Below are 17,863 nucleotides of genomic sequence, written 5' to 3'. Positions count from 1 at the left end.
CGGAATGCAGAAATATCGGTGGTACGGCATCCTGTTCTTGTTTACCAAATTACATTGGATCCCCACCCAATTGTAGGCCGGAATGTCGTGTCAATTTTGACTGTCCTAAAAATCTTGCTTGCATTAAAGAAAAATGCAAAGATCCTTGTTTAGGATCTTGCGGTGTAACTTCTCTTTGTAACGTTTACAATCACATAGCAATGTGTCTCTGTCCTGAAGGATTTACCGGAGATCCTTTCAATAATTGTTATCCTAGTCCAACAATAACAAGTAAGATTCAAAGTAAAAGATATAACGTAGCAATGTTTAGATCGATTTTAGTTCAAATCCTAAGTGAAAAAACGTATTACACATTTACAGCAGAACCCAGTATCACTGATCTTTGTACAACAACTATATGTGGACCAAATACCCAATGCAACGATGGTATTTGCAAATGTTTAGCGGAATATCAAGGCGACCCTTATATTGGTTGCCGCCCTGAATGTACTTTAAATAACGATTGTCCACAAAATCGTGCTTGTATACGCAACAAATGTGTCGATCCATGCCCAGGAGTTTGTGGTCAAAATGCACAATGCGTTGCATACAATCATATTCCCATGTGTAGTTGTCCATCTAGTATGATCGGAAATGCTTTCGTGCGTTGTTTTGTCCTTGAAGGTATTGTACTTCGAATTTTCTTCACGCTAATTGAAATTCACATAAACACTTTTTCTTAAATAAACACGTTTTTACAATTAATATAAATACTTTGACAAAATGAAAATAGATCCAGTGAAGCAGAATCCTTGCGTGCCTTCGCCATGCGGTCCCAATAGTGTTTGTCGCGAAATAAGACAACAGGCTGTTTGTTCTTGCGTGTCAGGATTTCTTGGTGCACCACCTGCATGCAGACCAGAGTGTACTATCAGTTCTGATTGTCAACTAACGGAAGCTTGCAACAATCAAAAATGTATCAATCCTTGTCCTGGTTCTTGTGGCTTTAAGGCCATTTGTCATGTCGTCAATCACAACCCTCTTTGTAGTTGTCCACCGGAAATGACTGGTGATCCATTCGTACAATGTCTTATTAAACGTAAGACATTTTCATATTACTGGAATAGGAATCAGGCAGATATATTTATATATATATTTAAATTTGAGAACGAAGTTACAATAATCAAATTTTTTCTTTAGCACCAGAACCTGTTATACCAGAAAATCCGTGCCAACCATCTCCTTGCGGTGCTAATGCTGTATGCCAAGTGATAAATGATGCCCCATCTTGTGCCTGTTTACCAGAATTTATAGGTTCTCCACCTAATTGTAGACCAGAATGTATCAGTAATAGCGAATGTTCAAGTAATTTAGCATGTATAGGACGAAAATGCAAAGATCCCTGTATCGATTCTTGCGGAATAAATGCAGAATGTCGCGTAGTCAGTCATACGCCAATGTGCGTTTGTCCAATCGATTACACAGGAGATCCATTTATTCAGTGTACGAAAGATACACGTAAGTTTGTTTCTAATTCGATTCTTTCTATAATCCCGTTCTCTTTTATTATCAGACAAAAAAAAAAGGATAATCTATATCTTCAATCGATGATCATTTTGCAGTCGTTACACCTGAATTATCACCGTGCGAACCATCACCTTGTAGTTACAATGCAATCTGTAAAGAACGAAACGGTGTAGGTGCTTGTTCTTGTCTACCAGATTACATTGGTAATCCTTACGAAGGTTGTCGACCGGAATGTGTAGTTGATACAGATTGTTCACCCAGTCTCACATGTATACAATCCAAATGTCAGAATCCTTGTCCAGGCACTTGTGGTCAATTTGCCGAATGTCAAGTGATCAATCATCATCCTTCTTGCACTTGTATCTCTGGATACACTGGAAATCCTTTCCATTATTGTACCAAATTCGGTAAATACTTTTCTTCAATTAATGAAAGTTTTTTTGTGTTTAACCATGAATGTATCACGAGGTATAGCATCTTTTATTTCAATTTTATAGATCAAGAAATAGAATACAAAGATCCATGCGATCCCTCACCTTGTGGACCAAATAGTCGTTGTCGATCTATTAATCAACAAGGAATATGTTCTTGCTTACCAGAATATATTGGTAGCCCTCCAAATTGTCGTCCTCAGTGTGTCATCAATTCAGAATGTCCGGTAAATCGTGCTTGCACGAATCAAAAGTGTGTAGATCCTTGTTTGAATACTTGTGGTACTGCAGCTACTTGTAACGTCATCAATCACAGTCCAATTTGTGCTTGTCAGCAAGGTTTTACTGGAGACCCATTCACAAGATGTTTCCCCTTACCACGTAAGAAAATATCAATTAAAATCATTGATGATAGATAAAACAGAAACTTTTCTAGAATTAAATCAATTTTTTACTCGTTGTTAAATTACTGAATAATTTTTTTAGAATCTTTGCCATCACCTATACATAATCCTGAGCCATGTTTACCTTCACCGTGTGGCCCTTACGCAGAATGTCGCGTTATTAACGGAGGTCCTTCTTGTCAATGTTCACCCACTTATATAGGAAGTCCTCCTAATTGTAGACCAGAATGTACAGTGAATTCAGATTGTTCGAGCAACAAAGCTTGTATTAAACAACGTTGTGTTGATCCTTGCTTAGGTTCTTGTGGAATAGGAACACAATGTACAGTTGTTAATCATGTTCCAATGTGTACGTGCCTTCAAGATTATACAGGAGATCCATTTTCGAATTGTTATCCATCTCCAGCACCCTGTAAGAATATTATATATATATATATTTTTTTCATTTCTACAAATACCACATGACAATGGTCCAACATTATTGCAATGAATAAATTTTTCAGTGCCATCACCAGTTAAAGATCCATGTAATCCAACACCTTGCGGACCAAATGCTTTATGCAATGACGGTATATGCATTTGTTTGGCAAATTATCAAGGAGATCCCTATGTCAGTTGCCGACCAGAATGTGTTCTTAATAGTGATTGTCCTATGACCAGTGCATGCGTACGAAATAAATGTATAGATCCTTGTCCAGGGATATGTGGACGAAATGCCATTTGCAATACCTTCAATCATATTCCCATTTGCAGCTGTCCATCTAAAATGAGTGGTAATGCATTCATATCGTGCGATTTTGTTAAAGGTATGTTATATAAGAAGAAGATAGATAATTTTAGGATTATTTTTATATCTTCATTAATATACTTTATATTTCGTTAGAACCAGCATCATTAAATCCATGTAGCCCATCTCCATGTGGTCCTAATAGTCGATGTAGACCTATGAACGGTCAAGCAGTGTGTTCTTGTGTGCCAGGCTATCTTGGAAGTCCGCCAACATGTAGACCTGAATGTACAGTTAGTTCAGATTGTCCAAGAAATCAAGCTTGTAGTAATCAGAAGTGCATTGACCCATGCGCTGGTACCTGCGGTCTTAATGTCAATTGTCAAGTTATTAATCACAATCCTGTTTGTAATTGTCCTCCAGACTATACGGGTGATCCATTTACTAGATGCGAACCAATCAGTAAGGATTGTACTCTTTACATTAAAAATTATAATCGCTTGATTAAAGAGCAGAAGTAAGATTATTTTTAATCATTAATATTTGTAACTATTAATTTGTTACGATTAACGATAAGAATGAAGCTCTTTAATGAAGATGATTAATAAGAAAAAGAAAATACGAATTAATATGGTCACGTAGTATCTTCTCTTTCATTAGTTACTTCTCCGTTACCTCCGGAAGATGAATGCCCATCTTGTCAATGTGGTCCTAATTCTCTTTATCAAACAATCAACGGTAAATCTTCGTGTGCTTGTCAGCCTGGTTTCATAGGGTCTCCACCTAATTGTAGACCAGAATGTGTTAGCAATAGCGAATGTACTAGCTCTTTGGCTTGTATTAATCGTAAATGTCAAGATCCTTGTCAAGATTTCTGTGGTTCCAATACAGAATGTCGCGTAGTTAGTCATACAGCTATGTGTGCTTGTCAAATAGGACACACCGGTGATCCGTTTACAGAATGCATAGAAAAACAACGTAAGAATTTGATCATTTATTTTCGTGCATAGTCTTCTTTAAAAATATTCCAATCATTTATATATCATTTCTTCTTTAGCTGATATACAACCTGAACCATTATCTCCATGTTTACCATCACCATGCGGTTCCAACGCTATATGCAAGGAACAAAATGGTGTAGGATCTTGTACATGTGTAAATAATTATATCGGAAATCCTTACGAAGGTTGTCGTCCAGAGTGTACGATCAATTCGGATTGCTCGTCCAATTTAGCTTGTATAAGATCCAAGTGTCAAAATCCTTGTCCTGGCACATGCGGTCAAAACGCCGAGTGTAGTGTCATTAGTCATTTACCAAGTTGCACATGCATATCTGGATTTACGGGTGATCCCTTTAATTATTGCCATCCGCAGCCACCATCTCGTAAGTTCATTACAATTGTATCGTTTGCATTCATGCGTGATTGTTTGTTTGTTTTTATTTTTTTTTTATAAATTTGAAATATTCTTAACGATTCAATATTTTTTTTTTAGTAATCGTTGTCAAAGAACCATGTAATCCTTCCCCTTGCGGGCCCAATAGTCAATGCCGTGTGATAAATAATCAAGCAGTTTGCTCATGTCTTCCTGAATATGTTGGTAGTCCACCAAGTTGTAGGCCAGAATGTGTCTTAAGTTCAGAGTGTTCTCTAAATCAAGCATGCAAAAATAAAAAGTGTGTGGATCCCTGTATTGGTACTTGTGGCGTTAATACAATTTGTAAGATTGTTAGCCATAGCCCAATTTGCGCTTGTAAGAACGAATTTACTGGTGATCCTTTTACTGTTTGCTTCCCCATGCCAAGTAAGATTACAGTTTTTTTTGTTATAAATTACATTTATTATTAACCAGTTAATATACGCCATAAATGTTAATAGAAAAACCATATATTTATTAATTACAATTCTTATATATTTGAATATTTTGAAAAGATAGTATGTGGTTTTTCTAATTTTTAGAATGACCAATTCATAAGAAATCTTTTCAGAGAATCCAATTGTAACGACATCAGTTCAAAACTCATGCGTGCCATCCCCATGTGGCCCATATTCGGAATGCCGCGATATTGGAGGTTTCCCATCATGTGCGTGCTCTACAAATTATATAGGAAGTCCACCGAATTGTAAACCAGAATGCACGATTAATTCTGAATGTACTAGCGACAAAGCATGCATGCAAGAAAAATGTAGAGATCCTTGTCCTGGTTCATGTGGATTGGGTGCAGTTTGCGATGTGATCAATCACACGCCAGTTTGTACTTGTCCCAATGGTTTCACGGGTGATCCTTTTAATAATTGCCAATTAATGCCAATCCAACGTAAGAATTTTTATATTATTGTTATAAATTAATGGAATCACATAGTTATATTCTAAATCGATTGATATAAATTTCTATTAATTATTATCTATAGCAATTGAGGACACACAAGTTGATCCTTGCAATCCTACACCTTGTGGAACAAATGCAGAATGTAATAATGGTGTATGTATTTGTTTATTGGAGTACCAAGGAGACCCATACACTCTCTGTAGACCTGAATGTGTTCTGAATAATGACTGTCCATTTGATAAATCTTGCATTCGTAACAAATGTACAAATCCTTGTCCTGGTACATGTGGACAGAATGCAATATGTAATGTGTATAATCATATTCCTATGTGTAGTTGTCCAGAACGAATGTCAGGAAATGCTTTTGTCCTTTGTTCAGTTATGCTAGGTACGTTTTAAAATCCAAGTTTGTTATAAATAATAGCTTTTCTTTCATCTACTTTTTTCATATGTAGGTTTTTTAAAATTAACTTTTTAATTATTCGACACATTTCTTATAGATATTGAAAGAGATCCTTGCAAACCTTCACCTTGTGGTCCAAACAGTCAATGTCGAGTTATAAATAATCAAGCAGTATGTTCATGTGTGCAAGGATATTTAGGAAGTCCACCATCGTGCAGACCTGAATGTGTTCTCAGTTCAGATTGTCCACGAAATTTAGCTTGCAGTAATCAGAAATGTATAGATCCTTGTCTCGGTAGTTGTGGTATTAGAACAACGTGTCAAGTTATCAATCACAATCCTATATGTAGTTGTTTGTCAGGACATACAGGAGATCCATTTTCAAGATGCACTTTAATAAGTATGAGAACTTTAATATCTTCAGATCAAAATATCTCCTTATATAATGTATTAGAATATTTCTGATTTGTTTTAATATTTGATATATTTCTCTCGGAATAGTTGAGGAACCAGTAAAAGTACCAACGAATCCATGTCAATCATCAGTTTGTGGTCCAAATTCACAATGTCAAGTTGTGAACGATTTACCTTCATGTTCTTGTCTTCCCGAATTTATTGGATCACCACCGAACTGTAGACCTGAATGTATCAGTAATAGCGAATGTAACAACAATCTTGCTTGCATCAATCAAAAATGCAAAGATCCTTGTCCAGGTTCTTGTGGTACTAACGCAGATTGTCGTGTTGTGAGTCATACACCTATGTGTGTTTGTCATACTGGATATAGTGGTGATCCGTTTACGCAATGTATCTTTAAAGAACGTAAGAATTTTTGCACAGGTTAAAAAAAAACAATATCCATTTAAATAGAATTTGTATAAATTTGAAAATTATTTTATCTGTAGCATCATTAAATGATCGTGTCACATCTTGCATACCGTCACCATGTGGACCAAATACCGTTTGCAAAGAACAAAATGGTGCTGGTTCTTGCACCTGTTTATCAGGATATATTGGAAATCCATATGAAGGTTGTCGTCCAGAATGTGTTCTTAATTCGGATTGTACCTCTGATCTCGCGTGCGTTAGAACAAAATGTCAGAATCCATGTCCTGGAGCATGCGGACAAAATACGATGTGTAACGTAATTAATCATTTGCCTGCGTGTACGTGTATTCTTGGATATACAGGAAACCCGTTCACATATTGTTCACCAATTTTACAAATCGGTAATATAAATCTATCAGTTCTTAGACGTTTAATAATAACAGTTAACAAAATCAAAAATAATTTCAAACGATTCAAACAATATTTTATCTCAAATTTTCCAATAGATACGATTAAAAAAGAACCGTGCAAACCATCACCGTGTGGTCCGAGCAGTCAGTGTCGTGAAATAAACGATCAAGCAGTTTGTACTTGTTTATTGGGATATGTAGGAAGTCCTCCAGGATGTCGTCCAGAATGTGTCATGAATTCGGAATGTCCATTTAACAGAGCTTGCGTAAATCAGAAATGCATAGATCCGTGCCCAAAACCTTGTGGTACAAATACGAATTGTGTGGCATTAAATCACAGCCCTATTTGTACGTGCAAACAAGGATATACAGGAGATCCTTTCACGAGATGTTTCCTTTTATCAAGTAAGATAGTGTTTACAGTTAGAGATATTTGTTCTTCTATATCTATCGGTATAGAATAAACGTGATTTTTATTTTTAGCACCATCCGTTAATCCACCAACACCACAGAATCCATGTTTCCCTTCACCTTGTGGACCATACGCACAATGTCGCGAAATTGGTAGTATACCTTCCTGTTCTTGTCTTTCAAATTACATCGGTAGTCCACCAAATTGTAGACCCGAGTGTACCATTCATTCTGATTGTGCTAGTGACAAGGCATGTATTAATGAAAAATGTCAGGACCCTTGTCTCGGATCTTGCGGTATTTCAGCCATTTGTACGGTCATCAATCATACACCTTCATGTTCTTGTTCAAATGATTACACTGGTGACCCATTCAATAATTGTTATTTTAAACGTAAGCTAAATTTATTGTTTCTATGCTTACGATAGAATATTAAAAATAGATGTGTAGTAACAAGTATTTTAATTATAGCCGAAGAAAAACCACAGTTAGAAGCAGATCCTTGTTTCACATCACTCTGCGGTCCAAATGCAATTTGTAACAATGGAGAATGTAAATGTTTAGCTGAATATCAAGGAGATCCATACATTGGTTGTAAACCAGAATGCATACTTAATGCAGACTGTGATGCATCCAAAGCATGCGTACGAAACAAATGCATAGATCCTTGTCCGGGTACTTGTGGTCAAAATGCACAATGTACTATTTACAATCATATGCCAATGTGCAGTTGTCCTTCTGGTATGACAGGAAATGCATTCGTTTCCTGTCACGTAATCACAGGTATAGATTAATTTATAAATGAATATTAAACGTATTTTGTGTATATCTTAAAAAAATATTTATAATAACATGACCATTATATAGGACCGGAGGATCCTTGCAATCCATCACCGTGTGGGCCAAATAGTCATTGTCGTGTAATAAATAATCAACCAGTTTGTTCCTGTATTAGTAATTATATTGGAATGCCTCCATCGTGTCGACCAGAATGTATCGTTAGTTCAGATTGTACAAAAGATCGGGCTTGTAGTAACCAGAAGTGCATAAATCCTTGTCCAGGAACATGCGGAATAAAGGCAACGTGTCAAGTGATAAATCACAATCCAATTTGTAGTTGTTCTCAAGGTTTCATCGGTGATCCTTTCGTAAGATGCGAACCAAAACGTAAGAATATTATTAACCCCTACAATTAAATTACTTTTTAAACATCTTTAATATTAACATATAATTAAAAATTATTTTAGCTGAAATAACAGAAAAACCTATAAATCCGTGTCAGCCGTCACCCTGTGGGCCTAATGCATTATGCAATGTAATTAATGATTCTCCTTCCTGTTCTTGTTTGCCTGATTTCGTTGGAATTCCACCGATGTGTAAACCCATGTGTATCAGTAATAACGAATGTGCCAATCATTTGGCATGTATCAATTTAAAATGCAAAGATCCATGTCCTGGTTCATGTGGTACGAACGCAGAATGTCGTGTAGTAAGTCACACAGCAATGTGTGTTTGTCTTGTTGGATATACCGGAGATCCTTTTGTTCAGTGTATTGAAAAACAACGTAAGAAAATAATCAAAGTTTTTTTTTAACTATTATAGTTAGTTCTTTTTTTATTACAACGAATTCTTACGTTTACTTTATTTTCTTGAATATTTTAGTTGATGTGCCATCTATCGCACCAACTCCTTGCGTACCATCGCCATGCGGATCAAATGCAATTTGCAAAGAACAATCAGGTGTAGGTTCTTGTACTTGTTTACCAAATTATATAGGCAATCCTTACGAAGGCTGTCGTCCAGAATGTGTCATGAATTCCGACTGTCCACCTACCCTTTCTTGCATTGGATCAAAATGTCGTGACCCTTGTCCTGGTGCATGTGGAACTAATGCCGAATGTCAAGTTGTTAATCATTTGCCGTCCTGTTCTTGTTTCGCTGGTTATACTGGTCAACCATACGAATTCTGTTCTTTGATACAAAATGGTAATAATATATATTTGAATTATTGCCTAACTTCTATTTTTGAATGATAAGTATTCTTACAATTTTATTCTTCATCTTTAGAACCATATAAACCATCAAATCCTTGTTCTCCATCACCCTGTGGACCAAACAGTCAATGTCGAGTTATTAACGATCAAGCAGTTTGTTCATGTTTGCCTGAATACATCGGTAGTCCACCAGGATGTAGGCCAGAATGTGTTGGAAGTTCTGAGTGTCCTTTGAAGCAAGCATGCGTGAATCAAAAATGCATTAATCCATGTCCAGGTCCATGTGGTTTGAATACCGACTGTAATGTCATTCATCATAGTCCCATATGTGCATGTAAACAGTCGTTTACTGGAGATCCATTTACTCAATGTTTCCCAATGCAACGTAAGACAACTTTTGACAAGTTTATGGAGAATCATTAACTACACACATATATTTATCTCTGAATTTCTTCCAGAACCAATTCTCACGTCAATGTCCATTTCGAATCCATGTATTCCATCACCTTGTGGACCATATTCCGAATGTCGTGATATTGGTGGTTTATCGTCATGCTCTTGTTTGCAAGATTATATCGGCAGTCCACCTAATTGTCGTGCCGAATGCACCATACATTCAGATTGTTCCACTGACAAAGCTTGTATCAGACAAAAATGTAAAAATCCATGCCCAGGATCATGCGGAAATAATGCAGAATGTAACGTTTTTAATCATATCCCGGCATGTAGTTGTTTACATGGATTTACTGGTGATCCATATACCAATTGTTATCCAAAGATTACACCACGTAAGAATAATTTGATTTATCAACAAAATTTTAATTCGTTTGATCATATTTCTACGGTATACTTCAATATTTTTCGTTACAGAATACGAACAACTTTCTGAGGATAAATGCAATCCTTCGCCATGCGGAGCAAATGCAGAATGCAACAATGGTGTTTGTTCATGTTTAACCGAATATCGTGGTAATCCTTATATCGCGTGTCGTCCAGAATGTGTCTTAAACACAGATTGTCCTACTGATAAAGCATGCGTACGTAATAAATGCGTCAATCCTTGTGTTGGTACATGTGGGCAAAATGCTATCTGTACCGTTTACAACCACATTCCTATGTGCAGTTGTACACCTAACACAAGTGGAAATGCTTTTGTCATCTGCCTACCTGTTAAAGGTAGATTCTTTCGTTACATTTTTTCATTGATCGAAAAGATTGTACGTTCATTCATTAATACTTGCAATATTTTCTATTTTTAGAACCTACAGTATCAGATAATCCATGTAACCCATCACCATGCGGTCCAAATAGTTATTGTCGAACAATAAATGGACAAGCAGTTTGTTCTTGTATTTCTGGATATAAAGGAAGTCCACCATCCTGTCGACCCGAGTGTATCGTTAGTTCTGATTGTGATAAAGATAAAGCTTGCAGTAATTTACAATGTATCAATCCTTGCATCGGTACATGTGGAATTGGTGCACAATGTCGTGTAGTAAATCATAATCCCATTTGTAGTTGTCTTCCAAATTTGTCTGGTGACCCATTCGTAAGATGCGATCCGATATGTAAGATATTTTCATATTTCCTTATGTTGATTAATACCCAGTTATTATAATCAAATTACTAGTACAGTGTTGTATATTTTTTTTAGTGGAAAAACCTCCAGTTTTCATAAACCCATGCAAACCATCACCGTGTGGTTTGAATGCTTTGTGCCAAGTAATCAATAACTCCTCATCCTGTGCCTGTATGAAAGAACACATAGGATCTCCACCAAATTGTCGTCCTGAATGTATCAGCAATGCTGAATGTTCGAGTCAATTAGCTTGCATAAATCAGAAATGTAAAGATCCTTGTTCTGGTTCTTGTGGGCCTAATGCAGAATGTCGAGTTGTAAGTCATACACCAATGTGTGCTTGTTCTGAGGGTTACACTGGAGATCCATTCATACAATGTAACATACAACCACGTAAGAAAATGATATTTTACTACGACTTTCATTAGATCCACATAAGTATGTGTTACTTTATGGATTAACGTTTTCTTTAGTTATACCTACCTCTCCTTGTACACCATCACCGTGCGGTTCGAATGCCATTTGCAAGGAACAAAACGGTGTCGGTTCGTGTACATGTTTACCAGAATTTATTGGCAATCCATACGAAGGATGTCGACCCGAGTGTTTAATTAATTCTGATTGCCCATCAAATCTCGGTTGTATACGATCCAAGTGTCAAAACCCATGTCCCGGAACTTGCGGATCAAATGCCAATTGCCAAGTTATAAATCATTTGCCTACTTGTACTTGCGTACCTGGATTTACCGGAGATCCATTCCGTTATTGTCAACAAATTCAAGAAAAGGGTAACATTTTTATTATACGACTTAATTTAATATACAAATTTATGAATAATTTAATAGATAAACAAAAATTATAATAATATTTTCTTTCCATTTATAGAAGAAGATCACACAAATCCATGTGATCCATCTCCTTGTGGTCCGAATAGTCAATGTCGTGTCATTTCAAACAACGTTGTTTGCTCATGTCTTCCTGAATATAGCGGAACTCCACCCTCGTGTCGACCGGAATGCGTTATGAGCTCTGAATGTCCTTCGAATAAAGCTTGCGTAAATAAAAAATGCATCAATCCATGTGCTCACGCATGTGGACAAAACGCAGATTGTTCGGTTATCAATCATAATCCTATTTGTACATGTAAAAGTGGACTTACCGGTGATCCACTAACGAGATGTTTCCCTAACTTACGTAAGTTTAATAACCGAAAATGATTCTAAATCATTAGAGTTAAATATATAGATTCGAAACATAGAATTGAATTGTTTTACAGCTTTGCCACCTGCTGTACCAACAAACCCATGTATACCATCACCATGTGGACCATATTCCGAATGTCGAAATAATGCCGGAACACCTTCTTGTTCCTGTTTATCTACATACATTGGTACCCCACCTTATTGTCGACCAGAATGTGTTATTAATTCCGATTGTCCAAGTGATAAATCTTGCATAAGGGAAAAATGTTTGGACCCATGTCCTGGCTCTTGTGGTACATTCGCTCAGTGTTCAGTTTTCAATCATATTCCTATTTGTACTTGTCCAGATGGTTACACAGGAGATCCATTTAGTAGTTGCGTATTGCAACCACCAACACGTAAGGATGATATGTTCGAAACAATTGTTAGTTTTATTTTTCATATCGAATACATGTATTCATATTATTGTAGCAAGTTTACCAGCCGATTTGTGCAATCCTTCGCCATGTGGTCCAAATACGAACTGCAATGAAGGGAAATGCACTTGTTTGACAGAATATCAAGGAGATCCTTATGTGGGTTGTCGACCGGAATGTGTTCTTAATGCAGATTGTTCTTTGGATAAAGCATGTTTGAGAAACAAATGTGTTGATCCTTGTATCGGTACTTGTGGTCAGAATGCACTTTGTAATGTTTACAATCATATACCAATGTGTACTTGTCCAATTGGTATGACAGGAAACGCATTTTTATCCTGTTTACCATTCAGAGGTTGGCATAGATTTGTTTATCCTTGTTTATTTTCAAAATTTATCAAAGTATTCTCTTATCAATATTGTTTAATATATTTTCTATAAATAGATCCTGTTATAAGCAATCCTTGTAATCCAACACCTTGTGGACCGAATAGTCAGTGTCGTGAAATTAATGGTCAGGCAGTTTGTACTTGTCTTCCTGGCTTTTTGGGAAGCCCACCTACGTGCAGGCCAGAGTGTATAACCAGTACAGATTGCAGTCCTAGCGAAGCTTGTATTAATCAGAAGTGTAGAAATCCTTGCGTTGGTACTTGCGGTATCAAAGCTATTTGTCAAGTGGTCAATCATAATCCAATTTGCAGTTGTCCAACTATTTTAAGCGGTGATCCTTTCGTTAGATGTATACCAAAACGTAAGCTCTTTAAATTCTCTATCTATATTTATTCTAATTTATTTTATTACTTCAATCGATAACACAAAAAGATATAGAAAATTATTGGAGTATTATGAAATTTTAGCTGAAACGACATTGGTACAAAAGAATCCTTGCACCCCATCCCCTTGTGGTCCAAATGCTCAGTGTCAAGTAATTAACGACACGCCATCGTGTTCCTGTTTGCCAGAATTTATTGGTACACCACCAAATTGTAGACCAGAATGTGTGAGCAATAACGAATGCAGTAACAATCTTGCATGTATCAATCAAAAATGCAAAGATCCATGCCCTGGATCGTGTGGAGCTAATTCCGAATGTCGTACAGTATCGCATACACCAATGTGTACTTGCATCGTTGGTTATACCGGCGATCCTTTCACTCAATGTATCGACATTGTTCAACCACGTAAGAATTATGAACAATATTTTAAACTCTACTTTTTCGATAAATATCTATAGAATTTTTTCTGAGTAAGATTTGAATTTTTACAGATATACCAATGTACATGCCACAAGTTTGTGTTCCATCTCCCTGTGGAGCTAATGCGATTTGTAAAGAAAGAAATGGAGTAGGTTCTTGTTCATGTTTATCAGATTATATCGGTAATCCTTACGAAGGCTGTCGTCCAGAATGTACCATTAATTCAGATTGCATACCAAGCAAGGCATGTGTTAAATCGCGTTGTCAAGATCCTTGTCCTGGTACTTGTGGTCAGAATGCTATTTGCCAAGTTGTTAATCATATAGCAATGTGTACATGCATTCCCAAATATACTGGCGATCCATTCAGATATTGTTCCGAAGAGCCAATAACAGGTATAGTTTGAGTTGTTCTGAACGTTATTAGTAAGTTTGTTTGAAAAAATCTACAATCTTATATCTTATATCTTATATTATTATAATAGAACTTTCACCAGACATAAGTAATCCTTGTCAACCATCTCCATGTGGACCGAATAGTATATGCCGAGAAAATAATGGTCAAGCAGTTTGTACTTGTCTAGCAGAATATGTTGGTACACCACCTGGATGTAGACCAGAATGTGTTGCTAGTACAGAATGTGCTCCTAATCGTGCATGCGTTAATCGAAAATGTATCGATCCATGTCCAAATTCTTGTGGCAAGAATTCAATGTGTAGAGTCATCAATCATAGTCCATTGTGTTCTTGTCAATCAGGATTTACTGGAGATCCATTCTCAATTTGTTTCCAACTTCCACGTTAGTATCAAAATAATATTTGGTATTAAAATAAATTAGAAATAGATATTTCATATTTTTTTGTTAACCAAATAGGACCATTAGAGCAACCACAAACATCAATTCAACAAGATCCATGTCTCCCATCACCATGTGGACCATATTCAGAATGTCGTAACATTAGAGGCAATCCATTTTGCTCTTGTCTATCCACATTTATTGGCACCCCGCCTAATTGTAGACCGGAATGTACGATACATTCCGAGTGTTCTAGTCATCTAGCTTGCATACGTAGCAAATGTTCAGACCCATGTCCAGGTTCATGCGGAGTTGATGCTAATTGTGCTGTAGTAAATCATATTCCAATATGCACTTGTCCCGAAGGATATACCGGTGATCCATTTAGTATTTGTACTCTAAAACAATCAACACGTAAGAATAATACCTTTACAAGTTGTTAAATATTAATTCTCCTCATGTTTGTTAAGTTTTATAGTTTTAACAAATAATTCATATATGTAGCTGTAGAATCTGTCGATTCGTGCAATCCTTCACCATGTGGACCAAATGCAAATTGTTTGGATGGTATTTGTACGTGTATATCTGAATACGAAGGTGATGCATATATCGGTTGTCGACCAGAATGTATATCGAACACAGAATGTCCACGAGACAAGGCATGCATTCGCAACAAGTGTTTCGATCCATGCATAGGAACATGTGGTTTCAATGCAGAATGCAAAGTTATCAATCATGTGCCAATGTGCAATTGTCCAATAGGAATGACTGGAAATGCTTTTATTACTTGCAATCCACAGCAGGGTACGAATTTAATTATATGCTAGTATAAAAATCTTCATAAGTGTTACAAGTTTATACTTGTTCCTTTGATCCTTCAATAGTTTAGATTATTATATCTATTTTTTCTTTTAATTTAATTATTAGATGATACAGTAACTCGTCCTTGCATACCTTCTCCATGCGGGCCAAATAGTCAATGCCAAGAAATAAATGGAGTAGCCGTTTGCAAATGTTTGTCAAATTATATTGGAAATCCACCAACGTGTCGCCCAGAATGTACCCTTAGCTCTGATTGCGATCAAACTAAAGCTTGCATTAATCAGAAATGCGAAGACCCATGTCCAGGTTCATGCGGATTGAAAGCTGAATGCTCAGTCGTGAATCATAATCCGATTTGCACTTGTCGTCAGGGTTACACCGGTGATCCATTCACTGCCTGTAGTTTAATAGGTAAGCATCATTTTCATCGTGGCTCCAAATAATTATTGAAAAAATCATTCAAATTCATTTTGACGAGTTATATTTTCTGAATTCTTTTAGTCGAGACAACAACTGCATCCGTTAATCCTTGCTATCCGTCCCCATGTGGTTTAAATGCTCAATGCCAAGTCATAAATCAACAACCCTCGTGTTCTTGTCTACCTGAATTTTTGGGATCACCACCTAAATGTCGACCAGAATGTACTACAAATAGTGATTGTCCAAGTCGACTTTCATGTATTAATAGAAAATGCAAAGATCCTTGTCCAGGTTTATGCGGTGCAAACGCAGAATGTTATGTCAATAATCATATAACTACTTGTACATGTAGTCCAGGATTTACTGGAGATCCATTCCTTCAATGTACAACAATTCAAAGTAAGTTCGTTTTACACGGATAACGTATTAATGATATTACCTATTACAATGACGTATTGATTTTCAATCATATTGTTAGATATAGAACCAATAGTATCACCCTGTACACCATCACCTTGCGGAGCAAACGCAATATGTAAAGAACAATCAGGAGTAGGATCTTGTACTTGTTTACCAAATTATATAGGCAATCCTTACGAAGGGTGTAGACCTGAATGCGTTATAAATTCAGATTGTCCTGCTAATCGTGCTTGCATACAATCTAAATGTCAAGATCCTTGCCCTGGTGCGTGTGGTCAAAATTCGCTTTGTCAAGTTATAAATCATGCTCCAACTTGTACATGTATACCAGGACACACAGGAGATCCATTCCGTTTCTGTAATATTGTTACAGAATATCGTAAGAATCTTTTTATTTTTCAATTAAAATTTCTTTTCATATTTCACATTTTTTTTTTTTTAGTGTATAAAACAATTATTTCCTTTTTTAGCTGTAGTTGAGAAAAACGATCCTTGCAATCCATCGCCTTGTGGGCCAAACAGTGAATGTCGTAAAAATGAAAATCAAGCAGTTTGTTCGTGTCTTTCGAATTATATTGGTTCTCCGCCAGCTTGTAGACCCGAGTGTATAGTCAGTACAGAATGTCCACTAAACAAAGCTTGTATCAAGCAAAAGTGTGTTAATCCTTGTTCGAATTTATGCGGAATCAACACTGATTGTAGAGTTATCAATCACAGTCCAATTTGCATTTGCAAAAATGGCTATTCGGGAGATCCCTTCACTGCCTGCTTCTATTTAACTGGTACATATAAAGTCATACATTTGAAAAATATACATCATATGTTTCCATTTAAATTTTCAATTCAATTATAGTTTCTCCAGAAAAAGTACCAGATGTACAACAAGATCCCTGTTTACCATCGCCATGTGGCCCGAATTCTTTATGTCAACCGGTTGGGCAAATACCTTCTTGTACATGTTTACAAAACTATTTTGGTAGTCCACCAAATTGTCGACCCGAATGTACAATTAATTCAGAATGTCCTAGTAATAAAGCATGCATACAAAATAAGTGCAGGGATCCGTGTCCAGGATCTTGTGGTTTTAATGCCCAATGTACAGTATTCAATCATTTGCCAATATGTTCTTGTTTCGATGGATACACGGGTGATCCATTTGATAATTGTCATCAGCAACCACCACGTAAGCAACTCGTTCAGTTATATTGAAAATAGTATTACCATTTATTCTAATCAACATATTTCTATCTTTAGCCCAATTGGATGAAATAGACGCCTGTAATCCATCCCCGTGTGGTATTAACACACAATGCGAAAATGGTATTTGTTCATGCTTACCTGAATATTACGGAGATCCAACAACAGGTTGTCGCCCAGAATGTGTTCTCAATTCGGATTGTTCTCGTGACAAAGCTTGCATTAATAATAAATGCAAAGATCCTTGCGTAGGAACTTGTGCGAGCAATGCACTATGCAACGTCATTAACCACATTCCCATGTGTAGCTGTCCAACTAATTACGAAGGAAATGCTTTTGTTTATTGCCATTCCGTTCAAGGTATATACTAC

At 36.4% G+C, this 17,863-nt stretch overlaps 1 protein-coding gene across 1 annotated transcript in view; it reads left to right on the top strand.

The window, feature by feature from the left end:
- LOC106786167 overlaps nucleotides 1-17,863 on the top strand; it is a 76,098-nt gene that overhangs the window by 30,879 nt on the left and 27,356 nt on the right. Inside the window, 42 exon segments of the mRNA XM_014747277.1 lie at nucleotides 784-1,078; nucleotides 1,180-1,497; nucleotides 1,602-1,913; nucleotides 2,016-2,318; nucleotides 2,424-2,753; nucleotides 2,845-3,147; nucleotides 3,225-3,530; nucleotides 3,729-4,046; nucleotides 4,126-4,452; nucleotides 4,563-4,871; nucleotides 5,056-5,385; nucleotides 5,498-5,785; nucleotides 5,898-6,200; nucleotides 6,302-6,622; nucleotides 6,706-7,029; nucleotides 7,135-7,443; nucleotides 7,522-7,842; nucleotides 7,921-8,238; nucleotides 8,320-8,616; nucleotides 8,697-9,014; nucleotides 9,113-9,436; nucleotides 9,518-9,829; nucleotides 9,903-10,232; nucleotides 10,315-10,632; nucleotides 10,719-11,012; nucleotides 11,099-11,416; nucleotides 11,497-11,811; nucleotides 11,915-12,217; nucleotides 12,300-12,623; nucleotides 12,697-12,996; nucleotides 13,087-13,392; nucleotides 13,499-13,822; nucleotides 13,933-14,232; nucleotides 14,334-14,636; nucleotides 14,721-15,047; nucleotides 15,138-15,437; nucleotides 15,561-15,866; nucleotides 15,957-16,274; nucleotides 16,354-16,674; nucleotides 16,766-17,077; nucleotides 17,149-17,478; nucleotides 17,550-17,852. Of these exon segments, the coding sequence (XP_014602763.1) occupies nucleotides 784-1,078; nucleotides 1,180-1,497; nucleotides 1,602-1,913; nucleotides 2,016-2,318; nucleotides 2,424-2,753; nucleotides 2,845-3,147; nucleotides 3,225-3,530; nucleotides 3,729-4,046; nucleotides 4,126-4,452; nucleotides 4,563-4,871; nucleotides 5,056-5,385; nucleotides 5,498-5,785; nucleotides 5,898-6,200; nucleotides 6,302-6,622; nucleotides 6,706-7,029; nucleotides 7,135-7,443; nucleotides 7,522-7,842; nucleotides 7,921-8,238; nucleotides 8,320-8,616; nucleotides 8,697-9,014; nucleotides 9,113-9,436; nucleotides 9,518-9,829; nucleotides 9,903-10,232; nucleotides 10,315-10,632; nucleotides 10,719-11,012; nucleotides 11,099-11,416; nucleotides 11,497-11,811; nucleotides 11,915-12,217; nucleotides 12,300-12,623; nucleotides 12,697-12,996; nucleotides 13,087-13,392; nucleotides 13,499-13,822; nucleotides 13,933-14,232; nucleotides 14,334-14,636; nucleotides 14,721-15,047; nucleotides 15,138-15,437; nucleotides 15,561-15,866; nucleotides 15,957-16,274; nucleotides 16,354-16,674; nucleotides 16,766-17,077; nucleotides 17,149-17,478; nucleotides 17,550-17,852 (13,138 nt within the window).

Source organism: Polistes canadensis, unplaced genomic scaffold (assembly GCF_001313835.1).
Source record: "Polistes canadensis isolate GaletaPanama2010 unplaced genomic scaffold, ASM131383v1 scaffold_67, whole genome shotgun sequence".
NCBI classification, from domain to species: Eukaryota; Metazoa; Arthropoda; class Insecta; order Hymenoptera; family Vespidae; genus Polistes; species Polistes canadensis.
The sequence above is the reverse complement of the archived record's forward strand: the minus strand, read 5'-3'. Positions and strand labels throughout refer to the sequence as shown.